Source organism: Coturnix japonica, chromosome 4 (assembly GCF_001577835.2).
Source record: "Coturnix japonica isolate 7356 chromosome 4, Coturnix japonica 2.1, whole genome shotgun sequence".
Classification (NCBI taxonomy): domain Eukaryota; kingdom Metazoa; phylum Chordata; class Aves; order Galliformes; family Phasianidae; genus Coturnix; species Coturnix japonica.
In genome coordinates, this window is record NC_029519.1 from 4911154 (window position 1) to 4930421 (window position 19268).

The window sequence follows — 19268 nt, forward strand, 5'->3', positions numbered from 1 at the left end:
GCTTAGACTTGAATACTCCACTGCAAGTACATCAGTGCTAGCTTTTACAGCCCAATTCTGTATTCTCATGCTGTTAATGTTAGATCAAAATATCGGTTACATTGAAGGACCTGCACATACAATGCAAAGTGCTTTGGATTGAGCAGATCTGTGCACATACAGGATTCTGAAGAGACTGAACAGGACACGTCCCCAAATTAAAATGCATCCCAAGCATTGCATCTCCGTATCACAGACAGGTGCCCCACACCAACAATCAAGAGGATTACAAGAACCACAGTTTAATTGATTTGGGGGTTACGTTTGGTTAATCAATGCCTTTTAAAACCATCCCAACTCCTCAGGGCAGGGTACCTGTTACAACACATTAGACTCATCTGAGAACGTTCTTAAAAGAAGTGGTGTGACAGAAGGTCTGGACGACATTGACTTGGGCGCCTTCCTACTGCTCTGCAAACAGCGAGGCAAAAACACTTGTAGCACATGTGACACGTTCCCCTATTGCTGTCCAACAACAACACACACACACGCTCCTTACAGCCAGCTACATTCATCCACACGGATGTAACAACACACACTCCCTAAATACTGCCTGGGTTTTCAGTGCAAGTGGCACTGCTTCCCAAATGGTTCCCTTTAGGCTTTGAGGTTTAGACTACGGCCTTCCTTGATCTCCTCATGACTGGTGGTTTTGTAACAGTGAGTGATAGCAGGGACGTGTTTGAGGTGCTCAGCCTGCGGGAAGCCCTTCATGGGCAATGAGCCAGGGAATGCCACTTGTGGCTTACTGCTTGTACTCAGAACAGCTGCAGTGATAACAGAGTTATGTACAGGGCAACAAGGGCACTTGGGAAGCTCCTCTGAGATCAAGCAAACATGAGCTGTTTGCCAAGTCAACTAGAAGACAATTAAAAAAGAGCCCTCTTTGTCCCATACCTTGGAGGAGGTAGCACCCAGCCCACTAAAACCAACCTAAATGATGCAGCAGCACTGAATTCCATGAGTAGGCACAATGTACCCAATCTAAGAGGCCGGTGTAGACCCAAATTCATGACTGATGCCTGCCTGAGGTTCCCTGAGCACCTTGGGGACGCTGGGTATGGAAACACCACCTGCACCCATGTTGCAGGTGCTGGGTATGAGCAGCTCAGCCCAGCTGGTGTGCACCCACAGCAGGGAACCACAGGGGGAGACAGACAAAAACACTTAAGGAAAAGATTGAAATGAAAGCAGTAGGTGTGGGGGAGAAAGCACAGGCTCTTGCTGGGTGAGCAAATCTAAACACAGGCTTTTCAGCAGCGATGCGTTAAGAGGAGGAAGCAGAAGAGCAAGCAGCACATAGTGGCTCAGAGGGGAAATCACCTTATTCACTCCAAGAAAAGCTGTGATTGCTGGAAGTTTGAGAAAGCATGAAGATAGTGGATGTTCCTGAGGAAGGAAGGCGCTTCGTTACCTAGTTCACAACAGCACAAAAGACAGAAAATTGCAGTACAAGACAGAGAGAGGCAGAGACCAAAGAAAATAAGATGCGCCTTGCAGATAAAAGCAAAAACAACCCCAAAATGCTTCCACATAGAAAACTTAATTAAGAGTGAGCAAAGCTGGCACTGTCATACAGAAACCCAGTCCCCTACAGGTCAAGGGCAAGCTCCCACAACCTGGCCTCTGTCCATGCCCCCCTCCCAAAGGGGACCTGAGTTCCCAAGGTGTGGGCTCACAGAGCCAAATGAGTGCACTCAGCTGGCTTCTCATTTAATGCTCCCCAAGGGAAACTGATATTTGTTTTCCATTAATACAGTTAGGATTCTCAAAAAGGGTCTCGATTTAAAATGCCCTACCTGTGCAGCTCAGCTTGGTTTGTGACAGCTGACACAGACATCTAGAGCTGGCATCTGCTCCAGGCATTTTGTAAAGCTCTCACTTGAAATGTACATTTAAATAAGGCTCAGCCTGCCTTTAGTTTAGTATGCACATATGAAGAGACTTTTCTAGCTGACACTTACTGTTGATTTACAAAACGATTTCACAAGAGCCTTTTTTAACACATTTAAAGCGCTCTCAAAAACAAGTATTATAAGTGGGAATGGATCTGGCTAAGAGCTGGAGGCAAAAATGGGCCTCAGAGAGCTCAGCTGAGGCTGAGTAACCCCCAGGTCCCCTTCTGGGACACAGATGTTGAACTGCCCTATGGCTGCAGCTGACAGCAAGTCATCCCCATCCTGCCCAATTTAGAAACTGTCAATTCAGATACTACTGAACTGTACTTGAGTAAGGAAGGAATATAACAGAGCTGGGAAGAATTTAGCTACAGTTATTTTACCATCTGTATTGCTCTCAAATTCAGTCATTCAGGTGGTGGGTTTTTTTTTTGGTCATGAAGATACATGTTTTACTTCACTGATACCGTGCCAAAGTTGTACTTTAAAGGTTACGAAGGAAAAGAAACTTAACGATTTCATTGGATATTTAGAAAAGATAAGCTCGATTAAAACGTATAAAAGAAGCAAAAGTAACAGAGGAGGAACATGGCCAGAAGCAGCAGAACCACACACTGGCCACACTGCTGGTGCTGGGCCTGCTCTGCTGCTGCCAGGGAAATGCAGAGTGGTGCCTGGAGGCCAGCACTGACAGGCAGCACCCAATACACAACTTGCTGGAACCACAGCAGGGAGAGGAGCAGGAAGGAGGCGAGCAGACAGAGCAACAGGGCACAGCTGGGGGGAGCAGGTGCTGCCTGGGGATGGGTCTGCAGGGATGCTGCCACCAGGGGATGCTGCCCAAGAGATGGGGACTGGGTCATTATTAGGGGGTGGGCACCTCCCTGATGAGCTTCCCCCTGTCACCTGCAGGATATAGCCATAGTTTATATCTTCGGTATACTGACATAAAAACAAGCAGCTTGTTTCAGTACTCAACACAGTGGTTTGGATCAGTTTGGGCTGGAAAAAGTTTACTGCATGGACAGCAGTTTTCCATGCAGCCTACACAGCTAAAGAAAGGCACTAGTAGAGTCTCTCCCTGCTAGTAGGCAGTATTTTTAGATGAACTTCTTGACATCTCTGGCATGTGAACGAGCGAGATGAGACTCTAGAAAGCCATCCTTGAGACATGAATGGCACACAGTTCATCTGGTGCTCAGTAGAAGAGGCCTTTGTAAAAACACTGTGCAATAATTCATCTTGTTCCTTACCTGATGACTTCTCTCTTTTATACTTTTTAAAACTATTAGGAGAATTTCTGGGAAAAGGCTGATAAAGATCAGCAGAATTATTGCCAGCCATGTGGAAACAGAAGTCAGCATATGGGCAAATACAAAATACATTCTTTGTTGTTTCAAGAAAGGCCTGAAAAAGAAAGGATACAAATAGATTCTGGTTAATACCATCAGCTTCACGTGTTTCCCAACTAGGTCAGACTGGGATCAAGGTGCTGGCACTAATACCTCCCCGCCAAACACAGACAGGCACAGGCTGCCTGCTCTGCTCCCCATCCACCTCCTGCTCCCAGCTTTGCTAATTCTGGAGGGCTGTTAGCAACCTCCTGGGACCACTCTAATGCTTCTCCACACAGACTCTTCACCCTGCTTCTCAACCTCGCCACTGTACCCTCTGTAGCTTTTTTCTCCTCCCCAGCCAAATGTTACAAACTGCTGGTCTCAGCCCTCCTACAAAGCCCTGACCTACCTTCACTGCCAATTTTCAAAACCTCTCTCAACAGCACACTGCCCTTTCCAAGTTTCCAAGGCCACAGCTACCTCCTCCTCCCTGACCCATCCACCTCTCAGTCCCTTACAACACTCGCTGCCACAGCTCACACGCTCCATTTTTCTCCTTTCTCCTCTTCTGTTCCTTCTTTTCGCATCACTGGGTTTCTCTCCACCATAGCAGCACTAAAATATTCCATCTGATGATGTAAAAAAACCCCATCCTCATTGCCTATCACTATTACCTGATGTGACTGGTACTCAATATCAACACATGCTTATCGTGGTCGCAAACACTCTGACATCTCTATAAATCTTCCAACAGACAAAAGCAGGGGAGCTGCAGTCACATTCCTCACAAAGAAGGTGATGGACATTCCCTAAGAAAGTACCACGGAGAGAAAAGATACTTACCAAATGACTCCTCCCCAAAAGAACGAGAAAAACACGTAGAAGGCAAGAGAGCCCCAGATCACAAAGTGGTTCATCCACGTCCAGAATCGAGTATCTAAAGCCAACTGTGTAAGTGGAACAAAAAACAACACCAAGCAGAACAGGCATTAGAAGCAGCATGTGTTCAACTGTATCCATGTTTGCTTTCACAATAAGGTTGAAGTCTTCCAGTCAGCCACCTCTCTGCATATGTACAGCAGGGAAATATTTTCAATACCTAAAGACTGGCACACAGGGGAAGAGTTTCTAATTGCAACTGAGAGTTTGGAATAGAATAAGATTGATGCAACCTCTGATGCTACAAGGAAGAACTGCATAAAGGTTGCAGCCATTGCAATTGCCCTCTGCCACCACCTGCTGTCCTGAACCAAACATAAAATGTCTTTCGTAAGGTCTGATGCAAACTGTTCATTTTGGAAAGCTCCATGAAACAAAGCAGTTTTGCTATGCTTGTTTGACAGATGTACTTTTCTGACCCCCACGGTGCTGAGCAGCAGCTGAAACAAAGGTGGGCAAACTCAAATATACTTGGTTGGTTGTCTCCTCTTTCTTGAGCTTAAAGCCAAAGGAAATAACGTCAACTGCAATCAACTGGAATACTCAGAAGAAGGCAAAAAATAGGAAAATGATTTAGCAGAATATAAGCACGTGCATATAAGCACACTCTGCATGGTCAAGAATCCAACAGTTAATAAGCCATTTAAGTCCTGCATGTATGGCAAACAGAAGATGGAAGTGTGGGGAGGAAAGGTATTCATGAAAGCATCTTCAATGTATTTACCACACAGTATTTATCACACATTCAAGAATGCCTGCAAAAACAAGTGACTGGAAAAGAGGGGCAGAATCTTACCTTGAGGGTGACGGTGAACACCAGCACAGTGAAAACAATCGTCCCGAAGGTCCAGTTTCCAAAGACCTGGAAGACACAGAGCGTTGTCACACGTGCTTCTACCTACCTGGCTTGAGAAGAACAGAAAGGAATGACGGCACAGTGCAAGCAGGGAGCAGAGGGGACATGAATGGCGCGATCGCTACTCAGGACTTGGCTACGCTAACCCTGTGCCATGCACTACCACGGACAAGTGACCAGTGTTGTGACAGCGACAGACACAACCTCCTACTAACAGCAATGTTGATCGAGAACACAAGTCATTGGGACCACCTGTATTCCATGATTTCTTGGCAATTTATTCAGTTTCTGCTTTCTCGTAACACAGAACCACCGCAGCACCTCTAATGATTGTGCTGGGCTAGTCCCAGCTGCAGAATGCACCAATGGGCATTTCTCTGTATGAGAATGCATCGGTTTGGTTTGCAGATCCTAGTGACTATGCACAACAAAGAAAAGCAGATACTGTATATGAATCCAAAAGATGGCAACGAATGGGACAGATGCTTACCAAAGGCTGTCAAGATCTGAATGCATACATTAAAACAGAAAGTGAAATGTAAAAGTTTTTTTTTCTTTAAAAAAAAAAAAAAAGCAGAAAAAAAAAAAAAGAAGTCAATAGGAGTGAAAAAGGAGTCAATCAAACATACATGGATATTATGAACAATTGCTGGTAGCAGTTCTTACAAGCATAAGTGTTTACAAAACAGGACAAAAGCACAGGGCTTGTGTGAGCGTCACGCAGACCTGGCCTCTCAAGGCATCTGTAGAACACACTGGGGCTTATATGTCCTATTCACACGCAACCAGAATGGCTATAAATACAGAAAGGCACAGAATCTACAACACAGGAGCGTGACTACACATAGCTGGGGCCATGAACGTCAGCACTGAAGTAATGCGTGTTTTTCTCTGCTTTTCTCCATGTGCTGTCCTCTAAAAGAACAAAAGCTGGGGTGTTTTCAAGGCTCACAAGTGATGGTGTCAAGAAGGTCTCTATCAGCTGAGCCCTGCTAACATTGCAGGATAGCACACAACACTGTGCGTACAGCTGCACTGATGCCTTGCCCTGGTAAAGCACCAGGCAGCATGAATCTGCTGCAAGACCAGTTCTTGTACTTAGAGAGCACAGCCACCGCTGCAATGTTGCCATGGTGATTTGGAAAACGTTTCAAGCACTTGATGCAGAATCACACCATAAGCAATGCTACACCGCTGGACAAGACTTGAGACATACCGCACAGCTTAAGCGTGTAGATATTTGCTATCAGGCAGATAAGAGAGGCAGGGCACAAAAGAAACACTCATCCTTCTCTCTTTTTAGAAGGGGGAGGGGTGTTGTTACCTTGCCATTATCTTCCAACGACGAGTTTTGAAAAAGAAAATAAACCCCAAAGAAAAACACGAGTCCTTCAAAGGCGCCCAGGAAGGTCCAGTACAAAAAAGGCCTCCACTGCAGCATGGCGTTGTCAGAAACTTTCCTGCCAAGAAAGCAAGAACAAGAAAAATCACGTGGGACCTGGTGCAAAGCCTGATGTTTCTGGGGGTTTGATGTGGGCATTGATGCAGGAAACAAAGAGGTGAAACACCCAACTATCCGCCGGCACGCAGGACGTAAACAACATCTGCTCTGAGTCTGCTGATCATTTAATAATAATCAGAAGGTATTTGAGAGATTATTCTTTATTTTATCCTTCTGTACATGCTGCAGACAAAATCCCAGCCCTGTCTGAGCAAAGCAAAATGCTGCCCCATGCCCTTTCCACAGCCACTGTGCTTCCCCAGCCCTTATGTACTTAATCACTCAATTTCAAAGCCAGGGCTATGCTGAAGAAACACGAGGTGTAGTGAATCTGTGGCACGTTTCCCTCTTTTTGTTGAGCCCACAAACAAACTTCTTTGGGAAAGCTCTGCAGATCTCATTCCTGGTGCTTTTTCTGCACAGGCTGAAAATAACCCCCTGAATCACACCGTGGGATTTAGTACGGGGGTTTAGCAGGAGGCTCCTGGCTGAGCACAGGAATGAGATCTGGCTGCAGGCAGCAGCAGCTCCCTGCATCTTGCATCACTTTCTTTCCAGACAGTCCTTAAAATCTGAGGATTGATGGGGGATGAAAGCATGTTTATAGCAAAACCAAAAATCCTCTCTTATTTTTTACTTCCTAACTCCAACTATCTGCAGCAAGATGCACTCTGAAAGCAGGTGTGGTGCTGAGCTTCTGTAAATGCAGTTTCTAAAGCAAAACCCTACTGGAATCCCTTGTATGATACCGCAGTGACAATTCTCTAACACACTGTACTCTGGGCTCAGTCTGATTTGTCAGTGCTCCTTACTAGGAGCTATTTTTTGCAAGAAGGGAAAGTGCAAAGAACCTGTTCAGTACAATCGTTCTGCATTCCCATTTATGTCTTGCAGCACTCATCGTAAACAGGCTTTTACTGTGCCTCAGATGAGAGATCTGCACTGCAGCAACTCAGCATTTATACAGCAGAGGCACAGCAGTCATTCCGTATTCAGCAGCACATGCAAAGTCATGAATATTCAAACTGAAGCTTCCTAACTGCACAATTAATCTGTTTTCCCTCAATTCACATACCCCGGTGATCAGACAGCCCGCAGGTGAGAGCACAGGGGCCTGCTATTATTGGTCTGTGCTGCACAAGATTCAATTACAAACGTATTTGAAAAGACGCACATTTTGCTGCATGGCTGGAGGAGCGCAGAAGTTTAACCACAAAGTTGAGCAGCTATTTCAGAAACAATACCTTTAGGATGCCTGAAAGGCTGCACCTAAGGTACATGCATGGAAAGGGAGGGGGGGGAAATGGAAGCATTTGGGGTTCCATAGGTCAGGGATTCCCCCAGTTGCAACCAAGGAAGGAGAGAAGAATGCCAGCAAAGCGGCGGAAGACCATCTTCTCTTACACAGTGCTTTCCATGGGCAACTTGGAGGCACCTGAGAGAGCAGAGTTCTCAGCTCTCCCCATTCTGTATGGTGAGATACTTTGAAGGGCTAAATAAAGACATTTTGATTATGAAAGAATGAGTTAACTGCCTCTACAGTGGCATGGCCACTATTAAACGCCTTAAATCAGGGCAGATGTGTTAGGAAATGAAAATCAACTACTAAGAGACTGCATTGAAAAACTGGAGCAAGAACTTAGTATATTAATGGTTAAAAGACCACTTTTATATCCACCAATCACCCAGGTCCATAATATTTCAGTAAATGACGACCATGCATCTAAAACAATGGATCTGGTTGAACAAGGAAATGAAATTACTAAAACTGATTTAAAGAACCACTTGTGACGAATTCATTGCTGTCATATCATAACTCAATGAAGAAAAAAGGTTCAAGATAGACCAGCAGGGGCGCCTCCTGATCTATGGTCCCCTACCCAAACACATTTTCAAGTTACTGTCTGACCATACACGGCAACAGACCTGATGTATCTGGTGCAATGGTTTCGACATAGACTCAAAGGGAGTGTTCCGGCTTGGTTATTACGGTTATGGGATTCAGGGGCAGATAGTGTACTGGTTAGTGGCCCCGAAGTATCTAAGTTGGTCACTGTAACTGTTCACCCTGCCCTTAAGCAGAGACTATACAGTGGAACCCAGTTTAGAGATGAAAATCATTCTATTCTGGATTGGTTCATGGCATCATGCTGTATGGTTTGGCCAAATAAATCAGACATATCATTACACGTGGGATTGTGGTCCTTCATGGAAGACCTTCAAAATTGTATCAGGTAACTGGGAATGAGAGAGTCTACAAAGATACTTTTTGATAGCCCCGATATGGTTAAGTTCTTGGCAGGAATGAGGGACCTAATTTTACAGCAGGCCCCTTCCCATATGTATGGCACTCTGGTTTCAATATTAAATCCTCTAGTGGCATCAGAGGCGGTAGTCTAGCAGGTAGCTCAATTAGTAGCCAATCTAGGAGAAACAGACAGGACTGAAGGCCCTATGTAGAACTGACAATATTCTAGTCCCAGAAACATGGAGAATGACGGCAGATTACAGAGAATTAAACAAGGTCACACCACCTATTCATGCAGCCGTGTTTAATATTGCCTCAACCTCTCCCTGATCTCATTTAAGGGCTGACCACCACTAAGACAGGATCTCTTCCCAGAGATAGCCCCTTTGTGGAGTTTTACAGTGAGCCTCAACATCGGTGAGCATTTATCATTAACCCTCTTTCTATTACATAACCTCTGTTTATCCATCAACTTTATAACTGTACAACTGTAACCATACACCTGGCTCAAACCACCTCAATGGATCCTGTCCTGCACTAACAAGTTCAAACTGTGCTGAGGCCCATCCAGCCCCTTCTGACTTACATATACAGCTGTGGATCTGAGGTCAGTGTGTCAATGTTGATGTGCTGCTCCAGGAGGCTGTAGGCCAGGATGGGGAGAGATGTGAAACAGATGTTGTACATGGTAAGGTAAGCAGCATCGTACAGTGGCTGAAAAGAAGGAGAAGGGGTAAAATGAGACAGAAGTTCTACTGGAAAAGTCTTCCCAGAGACATATGTGCAGTTTCCAGCCCTTGCCTCTGTACCCACCCCACAGGCTCATCCCTTTGTCACAGATGTGGGTCACACTCTGTGCCTGTCTGGGCTCCAGCTCGACCTCCAGAACAACGTCATAAAGCAGCCGTTACTGCAGCTTTTCTGCAGCTGCTCTTGTGCTGCTGTTTCTATTAATACACTTGATGTCTCCTGTGACTTTCTAAAGACTTGACTTTTTTTTAGAGGAACTATAGTTTTTCTTTTTTGAAATAAATAAAAAGTGGTTCTGTTGAGGCAGGCGGGGAATAAACTCTTATACTTCTAAGGCCAACCAGATAGAAAAGAACAGAAGCAAACACAAATGGCACGGCCAGCATCTGCAAGCACCTGAGCCCACCTGTCAGAGGTCTGTCCTTCTGACACTCATCTGGACTAAGTGATGACACTCATCATCTGGCTTATTTAAAGGCTGTTACAAAAGAACAGGCCATTCTTCTTTTTGAAGGACATTTTCAGTATAGGGAAATGCAGCAGATGAGAGAAGATCAGGAAGTCTTTGAAAACTTTCCAGAGTAGAAGTAGCAAAATTAGGTGCTGGCAAACCAGCTACAACACCCCCACTACTCTGGGAAGGTCTCCATCCATGCTTAAGCAACAAAAACAGGTCATGGATGGGAAAGTTATTTGTTTTTACTTGCAAGTCTCAAAAACGCAGCACTGAGCAAGGAGGTCAATTCCTACTGTCATCCAAGGAAAGATGAGGAAGGGGTGGGATGACCAAAAGTCAAGCTTTTGCTAGGAAGCCTCGCTGTGTGACTGGCTTTTTATCCTGTCTTTTTAGATACGTTACTGGAAGTTACCTGCTGTGAGAATCCACAGAAGAACTGGTATAAAAATTGTGGTAAAATGAAGCAAAGGTTCTAGAGAAACGAAAAAAGAAAGGTTAGCAGGGAAGTGTTCATGAGTTTAGTGAATGCTTGACTTCCCATCTAAATCCAGTATTTTTTTCTATTCTCAGATAGCATTATCTGATATTGTACTATCAGGTAAAGCAGGACACTGTTTTCTACCAAGCACTACACTAATTCAATAAGCTTGTAGCATCAGCAGATGGCAAAGGAAGAAAGCCATGCTCTCACATTCCCCCATATATTGGTATATAAAGGGCTTTCAATTAACAGGCACATGGGAGACACACACTCACCCCAGATGGAAAAAAAACAGAGTATCCCATACATCATCTGTTTTACACTACTTCTGTTGTCAGAAAAACCCACAGTGAAAACAAAAATAATGAGCTGATTCTTACCTTATAGAAGAAATACTGTACAAGGTGTGCTATTCTCACATAATATAAATGCCCGTGTGCTAGTAGCAGTTTTCTTAAGTGTTTAAACTTTGGAACAGCATAGTCACTGTTTCTTGCAGCCTGACGTCCTTCTTTGCCTTTTATACCTGGAGACAAAAGCAAGGCAAGGACTGGAATTTATCCTGATGCTACTTGTGAAATTTGGTCACATAATTCAATGCCTCAGGCCATGACAAAGGCTGTGTTTCCTTGGTGGTTCTTTAAGACTTTTACACTTTAAATGCCTCCATGTCACCCTGTGTACCCAGCCGCTGGGACTGACCCTTTAGGGACAGGGGCAGCAGGTAGAGGAGAGCCAAACACTAAAGCTCTGCAGTACTTGGTATGACCTTGGCTCTGTGACAATCCTCTGGAGTTTTTAATCTGAACTTAGGTTGCTAACTGAGTTCTTATTGTAGGAGCACGTGATGACGAGCATCTCAGATAAACCCAATAAAAGATAAGGTTTCCCCCAGGCCTACCCGCATCTAGCAGTGTGGTTATTACACTGCAGAAGCTCAGCCTCCCAAGAGATCCCCTCAGAGCAAAGCTCAAGAAAGCCAGTTTTGTTCACTCAAAAACCACATCCAAATTAACTACAGTGAAGGATTCTATTCATTAGAGGCTAACATGCCATTCCCAACAGTCAGAAATAAAGAGGGTGGTTAGAAAACAAAGGACATCCCTCTTCAGTGGTATTTAAAAACTGCCAGTACTTTCACAGTCTCTGACAACAATCTGCAGAAATTTAGATATGAAATTCAGCTGTTTTCCAGCCTGATATCAGGAATATGGACAGGGCAGGCACAGCACAGCCCAGCATCAGCCCTTGGAAAATGCACACATTGCAGCTGCAATCAGAGCTGCCAAGCTCCAGCACACACCTGGGTAGAGGACAAATGCCAGCTACAGCTCAGCTGAGTTGAATGGGTACGATCCCACCGAAGCTCTCAGCACTGGCTTTAATGGTGAAATAAAGGTCAGAGGAAGTTACCTTGTTTCATTTAAAATAGAATCAACCTTTGTTTGCATAGAGGACAGCAGAAAACCCCATTATTTCACCAGTGGGAACTAAAGCATAAGAAGCAATCTGCAGTTCACCACGTGGTAAAGACAAAGAGAACGTGCCTATCAAAGGGCAGCAGCCTACCATGATCCCTAGCACCGATCCAGACCAAAAGCCCTCTGAAAGCAGCAGGTAAGTTCCCCATCTGTCAATTGGGATTAGTTCAGCCATGTGTGATCAGTTACAACAGCAAACATAAGCAACACAGACTGATAGCAGCCCTAGGTATCAGATAGGTGTATCAGGGGGTCTTACCTATTCCAACATGTGCTTCCAAAATCATACTGACATCATTCGCACCGTCCCCTATTGACAGCGTTATTGGGCTCCCTTTTGTGTTCTTCACCATTCGCACAATCTAAAGATTTAAAACAGGATAGCAGCACAACCCAAAAAGTTCAGTAGGAAAACAAACAAACAAATAACCCCACACTGAAAAATACCCCACCTCCAGAGACCCCTGCAACTCCCCAGACACTCCTGAACAAATAACCTTGCTCTGTGGCAGCCAAATAAAGAGTTCAGATTAATCAACACCCTCACTATTTCCTCTGCAGCCATCAATCAAAGGAAAAGCCAAGACCCAGCTTCACAAGGCTGAAGGACAGCATGCAGAAACAAATCACTCCCAGCAGCAGCCTCCCCTTCCCCCTTGCCAGACCCTGCTCTCTCACAGAGATGTGGCCTCTCATGCATTTCACATGGAAGACAGTCATACCCTGCAGCAGGGCTAAAAATGCACTGTTTATAATCCTTTATCATCAGCTGGTGTGAGGAAGTCATGGACTACAGATTTGGAAAGGAAAAAAAAAGAACAAATGGGTTTTGTTTATTCCTAATTGGCTTGGGCTTGTGGCTTCCTGCAAGCGTATTTAAGAAAGGTTTTATATTCATAATTGAAAGACTGGTGTGTTTCCATAACGCTCTGAAGTTCAGACAAGGCTAATACATAGCCTGGGGAAGTCCTGGCTGATCAAGATGAGTAAGCTTTATTTAAAGCAGCACTGCAGGAAACGCAGCCTCACACCGTTATACAGAAATAATCAGTGGTTACATCTACCACGTCTTTAATGAAAGGAATACTTGACTACAACTTGTTGAAGGTTTTGTGCTACCCTAAAAGTCGCCCTGCTTCATCTTCCTGGTAAATCTGCAAGTCAGACTGTTCTAGCAACACCGCTGCCTTTTGGATTTGTGAATTCCTGTGCCAGGTGCACTGCTTCCTGCTCCCTGGGGAATAACAAACTGCTTTGCAACACCCCTTCAGGAGCCTTTCTCTCAACTTGGACATCTACTGCCCAGTGATGGCAGCTGACCCTCCAAAAAAAACCAAGAAACCAGGTCTGATGTGGTTTACAAAGTTGTCTCACTGCAGGTTTTGAAGCCCACTTGCAGATCAATTTCATCCAATGGAGTAAAGGTGTGTTGTATCACTTAACGACATGCTTCAGTTAGTGGGAAAAGAAACCAAAAAGGAATTCACCTGTGCTTTCTGCAGAGGAGCCATCCGACAGCACAGAACTGCTGTACACTTCAGGCAGATTTGTAGAAATATGTTTTTGTAATGACTAGAACTGGAATCCTGAGAAGGATTGAGTATCAGCGACAGTGTTGAACCATCTATGATCAGGCCGTATTCTTGACTCAGCGTCCAGCTTCTAGGACACAACAAGGAACAGATTTGGAATAAAGAAAATCATTCTAACAAGTCAATCCAGCTGCTTTTATCATCTCAGTGGAAAAGGAACTACTTGTGTAGTAATCTTTCTCTCATCCTTTCTGGGGGACTTAGACATCATAAAATAACCTAGATTTAGCACACATCCTTCGCTAAGGGAGCTGCATAATTAAGTTCAAAGCCAGCTAAAGCAAAGGAGACTGCAAGCAGCGTGTCTCCCAACAGACACAGGCTCAGATCTCACCACTCACCTCTTCAGGCTACCCCGGGGTTTGGGAACATCCTGGATCAGCCTTTTGTGGTAGTCCATCAGCAGCTCGTGCAGCCGGTCCTCCTTCCTCTCGCTCTCACCTACCACCCTGGCCGTCAGCTCCAGCAGCTCAGTGCTAGTCTGGAAGAGCCTGCAGGCGTAGCAGGTGGACTTGGCTGTCTCCATCTTGTCCCCTGTCAGTACCCACACCTTCATGCCGGCAGCATGCAGAGCTTCGATCGTCTCTGCTGACTGTTCCTGCAGCCTGAGTGCAGAGAGAAAAAAAACCTCACTGCTCAGGCTGGCATTGGATGCAAGGCAGACTCTGAGCAGCCACTACCACACCGCTGGACAGAAGCAGGATGACCCCAGAGCAGCTCTACACTACGTGCACAACTCAAGAGAGTTGTGATAAACGAGACCTTCAGAGAAGGCTGTAAAGCCCTTCCCTGCAGGCCCCAGGCAGGAACCTCAGAAACATGTTTCTGAGATACAGCACTCGATGGGTGTAAAGAGGCTTAGCCAACACCGCCTCTTAATCCACAAAGCCCCCTGGGGAATCCTTATTTTGCAGGTAGGGAATGTAAGCTAGGGAGAAGTTAATTGATTGTCCCCACACTGAAGAGATACTGCCACAGGAATAAGGATTAGAGCTCAGCAATCCCAAGTTTTTTACATGCAGACAGAAATCACCGCATTATACTACAAGACCCAAGAGTCAAGAATATGAGGTTAATTTACACATGCACTTACTGTAACTGCAAACAAAACTGCATTTGTTTTGATGTGTAAATTGAGGCTGCATGCATTCATTCACTTTGTAGAAGTGTGAGTACTTCTGTGGTTTCGCTAATAAATCCTAACCCCTGCAGTAGCTGATTTTAGCAGCTAGGCAGTATGTAACGGGTTGTACCACTGAGTAATTGCCACTGCATGCTCCCAACCTCTGCCCTGCTGCTCAGCTCTCATGGGGATGCTCCAAGTTTTCTCCCACTGCTCCCAGGGGAATGCCAACCCAGGCTGCAAAGGAATCTCACCACAGCTCACGCAAGAAAGCAAGGGCCCACCACAACACAAAGTTGTGAAGAAAACATGGGTACCAACACGCTTGGTCTGTGTGCTGGTGCCTGTTTACCTGTCCTCTACAGCAGTCGCCCCAATCAAGTGCATGTCTGCTTCTGTGTCTTCAAAGACCTTTGCCATCTTTTCTTCCCTGTCCTGCAGAGCCATCTTTGCTTCATTAAGCTGCCGGTCAATCCTGTCATATTCCTTTTGAGTTAGTTCCTTGAATGCCACACAAAGCGTTCGGTAGCCATCCTTGTAGGGGTGGAAAAAGAAGCAGACAACTGCCCTTAAACCCTGTTTTGTGCAGCTCCCCACCTTAGGGCCAGCACTTCTGTCAGCACTTTGTCAGTACTGAACCTGACTATAAAGACGGATGGCTTAAGTCAGAAGACAGCAGCTGTGTTCACATAGTAACTTCTTCACATCAGAGCATACACGCATGCACGTAGCACAGCAGACATAAGACAAGGGCAAGGCCAGAGCAGAGATCTTGCACATAGCTGGGACAACTGAATGCCCCTGCACCTAGAGCCAAGAAATGGCCACCCTCCCACACCACCACCACTGCCAGATCAGCCTCCCAGCACAGGCTTCACTTCCACCTTCACACGCACATCACAACCGACACAATGATTCCTCCCACCAGAGCAAACAGTGTGCTATTGTTAGTGCTATTTTTAACTTGCTCGGGAGATGCGGGGACACAACAGCGATCAAACCCATATAAGTATATCAAAAGTCAAATAAACATGGAAGTCAAAGAAACAAAAAAGGAAAGAAACCAGGCTTCAAAACAATACGGAGTGACACTCAGATCTTCAGTACTTCCCTCCAAAGCGAGGTCACATCCCTATTTTTGGCATACAACTTTCCTGACCCCAGAGCCAGCCATTTCCCCACTGCATGCTCACCATAGCATTGCGGTCCACGTGGACTTTAGTTTGTTGGATTTCCTCTTGCTGCACTCTTGGAAAAATAGAGGAGTCTGCTCCTTTACAGAAGAGAAGCAGCTTTCCTAAAAGCAAAGTTATAAGTAGTTTATAGCATTCAAAAGCCATAGAAAGGCTTAAAGGACATTGGCTTCAATACCAGCAAGAGATACAGAAGAAAAAGTATAGTAGAACTAAAGGAGGAACTGCTAGAAGGCTCCCAAAAGTGGTCTGACACCTGGCACAAAACATTCTTTGATATTGGGCTGAACTATTGAGTGTAGCTGTACCTGTGGTGGTTCTCACAATGACACTCATACGACGACGGACAGGGTCAAAGTTCAGCGTATGGAGAAGCTGGTACCTTTAAAAAAGGAAGAAAAGAATTTGACCTTAGGCTCAGCACAAGGAAAACAGCTCTTGAGGACAGCTGCACACTGACTATCCAGAGAAGTGAAACTTGCTTGGGGGACAAACAGTATGGGAGCACTGGGGTTAGGCAATTCACTCCCAGTTTCTTGCACGCATGTGGATGTCACAAGAGCTGTGAGCACAGGGTAAAACCAAATAATTTTCCATCTGGGAGCCATACTGCACCGCTTAGGCTGTGCCCCGCTTGAAGGCACAGCTGCTACCCATAAGGTTCTGGGGAAGGAAGGAGACTGCAAGGGACAGCACACACTCAAGGGATCTAGAGGCTTCCTAAGGACTGACAGCAAGCCTTTGCAAGCAAACCCTTCACCCTGCTCACTGCACAAAGGAGCAGGGGCTGGGCAGGTCGGTAACTGGTCTGACAGCCTTTGCTGAGCAGTTCTGACCTTGCCTGGTTTAACACGCTGACTGAGCTTAATTAACCCACGTGAGAAACAAAGCTGAACAGAGTCCATTCAACCCCTGGCAGCAATATTCCTGGCAGGCCCTGTGGCACTTACATTTCAGTTTCATTCTTTTGGTTTCGGATTTTCATGAAATCATTTTCAAGTCCTAGAAAAGTGAAACCATACCTGTCAATAAACAAGAGGACAGAACAATATTGAGAGCACCCATTGGCGTGTGTTACACATTAACAGACTTCTCATTTCATGATCTGTATTGCTGAGGAGAGGTAAGAAGTTACCAAGCCCAAGCTAGAAGGTTTGGGCAGCTGCTTGCAGAGCCAAATTTAACATGTTGGCACCACCCTCATAACCTGGGAAGTTGGACATTACAATTGCTAAGGTGCCATGAGGCTCTATACGTGGTCCTCCAGGAGCTTTACATGAAACAAAACACAACACCGTCAGATTCTTACTTCTCAGCGCCTTTCACCAAAGCAATTTCATCTGGGGAAGAAGAGATGTAGGTGTTCTTGCACTCAGGGTGTCCTATCAGCCCATCCACCTGGTCTGCTTGTTTGATCCGAACTGTGTGGCACAGGCACAGGGCTCGCAGGAACAGCTCCTCTCGGCTCTAGGGATGGAGAAAGGGCCCACGATTAGCTCTGTGCCATGCATCCCATCCCCCTCAGAGCAGCTGGTTACCACTGCTGTGTGTATGTATTTCAAAACAAAAAAACCCCACCAACCACCCCCACGACTTCAGCAGTAATAGACCATGCACTGACCCCTAGCTTGGAGCCACCAACAAAACACTTTAAAGATGCAGATTTCTCACCTTTTCTGCTTTGCCGTAATATTTTAGGGGTCCATCAGTCTGCGAGAAGCCATCAACCTCTGAAATGCAGTCCTTGTACTTGTGCCCATCTATGCAGCACTCGATGAACTCCATGCTGTTCTCCGTCAGCGTCCCTGTTTTGTCAGTGAAGACAAACTCCACCTAGAAGAGATCAGACACCCACCTCACTGCACTGCTGCAGCCGTCATTGCAGCAGGGCCATACGTGGAAGCAGCCCTCCACAAACTGAAAGGTTGGGTCAGTTTGATACATCTGTGCCAACCCTTTGCTGCTTTCTTAACCTGGTCCCCAGAAACATGCAGGTGCTTTGTGTGGACAACACTGGGCTATTCTACTACCTCCTTCATTCTTCAATCCATTGCACAGCTGACAGGAGTCAGCACCCAAAGGCTTCTAAAACTTGCTTCAAGACCTTTTGTTCTCCCTCATCCTACTTCTTGGCTTCTTTGCTCTGGCTCCCAGTGCTCATACAGCTGCTGCTGCAGATCTGTTGCCTCCTCTGTGGGACTTCCTCCTTGGTGCCATATTATATACACACGTAATTGCTACTCCAAACTGATAGTATTTTTAAAAGCAAAATAAGAAGCAGGAGGCACCATACGTATCCCACACTCAGAAAAAGAAGCTACAACTGCTCCAGCAAAGCCAGCAGCAGGATGGCTGCACGTGCAGTGTGTGCCCAGGGAGATAACTGGGCAGGTGTGTTTGCTAATCCTTGAAGAGACATAGAATTTCTGACTTTTAATTGAAGCAGTGAAAGCAAACCATCCTGACACACTAAGTGCTACGCCTGATATTCCCCAGTATGGAAACAATTGGCGTGACCCAGTTCCTCCTCCTTCATACACTATTTATAACCTTACCAACTTCGTGCCGCTAGCGGAATCGCGTTAAATGGAAAGTGCCACCAGTCTGGCTGAAGCCCTGTACTGCTGGGACTGCAAGGGACTGCCACAACATGGTCTCTTATCAGGGAGAACATTACTCCAGCAGCAGTGGCCCATGAGTTGGTCTTCACAGCTATCAAGAAACATACAGGTGCACATAAACCACCACCAGAAGCACCAACCACCACAGCAGGAGGGGGCAGTACACGGTGTGGCATGCTGGTGGCTACAGCAGCATCTTCTGGCTTTCTTTCTGTGCTGCTGTTCCCCTGCCAACACAGGGACGTCTCTCAAAGCAGATGCAAACAGAGCCTGTTCTGACCTGTCCGAGCTCCTCATTCAGGTCTGAGGTGTTCACCAACGCTCCCTCTTTTATTTCTTCATCGTACATCTCTTTGTCCCAAGAGATGAAGAAGGAGCCCAAGAACTTCTGCATCTCTACTGTAACATACATGGAGACCGGGATAATAAAATTGAAGAGGACCATGAAGGACAAAAAGTCCGTGAACATCCGCAACACCTGCAATGGAAAGACAAGAAGAAGATGCAGTCTGTGCTTGTCAGGTATAACACAGGGAGACAGCATTTCTTTAAATGTTAAATAGAAAAAAAGCCCTCTGAAAATAACTGAACACATTTAAGACAAAGGACCAAATTGTACTTTCCTTTGATATAGGAAATCTCTTTGCCATTTGCAGATATATGGGAGTATGACAGAAGAGCACACAGCGCTGTTTCCAAGTGACTAAATCTACGTTTTATTCAGGTACACATATTGATGATTCTCATCTGAT

The 19268-nt window shown here is 45.6% G+C and overlaps 1 protein-coding gene across 5 annotated transcripts in view; it reads right to left on the minus strand.

Annotated features, from left to right (window-relative positions):
• ATP11C (ATPase phospholipid transporting 11C) overlaps window positions 1-19268 on the minus strand; it is a 50203-nt gene that overhangs the window by 3771 nt on the left and 27164 nt on the right. For 4 of the 5 annotated variants that reach the window (XM_015860384.2, XM_015860383.2, XM_015860380.2 and 1 more), the window contains exons 12-28: window positions 18797-18994; window positions 17567-17728; window positions 17205-17362; window positions 16846-16917; window positions 16204-16277; window positions 15896-15999; window positions 15055-15236; window positions 13921-14184; window positions 13475-13649; window positions 12247-12349; window positions 10887-11032; window positions 10438-10497; window positions 9405-9532; window positions 6394-6529; window positions 5010-5075; window positions 4118-4221; window positions 3191-3344 (exon numbers count right to left, since the gene is read on the minus strand). In XM_015860384.2, coding sequence (XP_015715870.1) covers window positions 3191-3344; window positions 4118-4221; window positions 5010-5075; window positions 6394-6529; window positions 9405-9532; window positions 10438-10497; window positions 10887-11032; window positions 12247-12349; window positions 13475-13649; window positions 13921-14184; window positions 15055-15236; window positions 15896-15999; window positions 16204-16277; window positions 16846-16917; window positions 17205-17362; window positions 17567-17728; window positions 18797-18994 — 2286 coding nt within the window. Of the gene's footprint in view, window positions 1-354; window positions 451-3190; window positions 3345-4117; window positions 4222-5009; window positions 5076-6393; window positions 6530-9404; window positions 9533-10437; window positions 10498-10886; window positions 11033-12246; window positions 12350-13474; window positions 13650-13920; window positions 14185-15054; window positions 15237-15895; window positions 16000-16203; window positions 16278-16845; window positions 16918-17204; window positions 17363-17566; window positions 17729-18796; window positions 18995-19268 lie in introns of all 5 variants that reach the window. The other variant, XM_015860381.2, reaches the window with a different exon arrangement.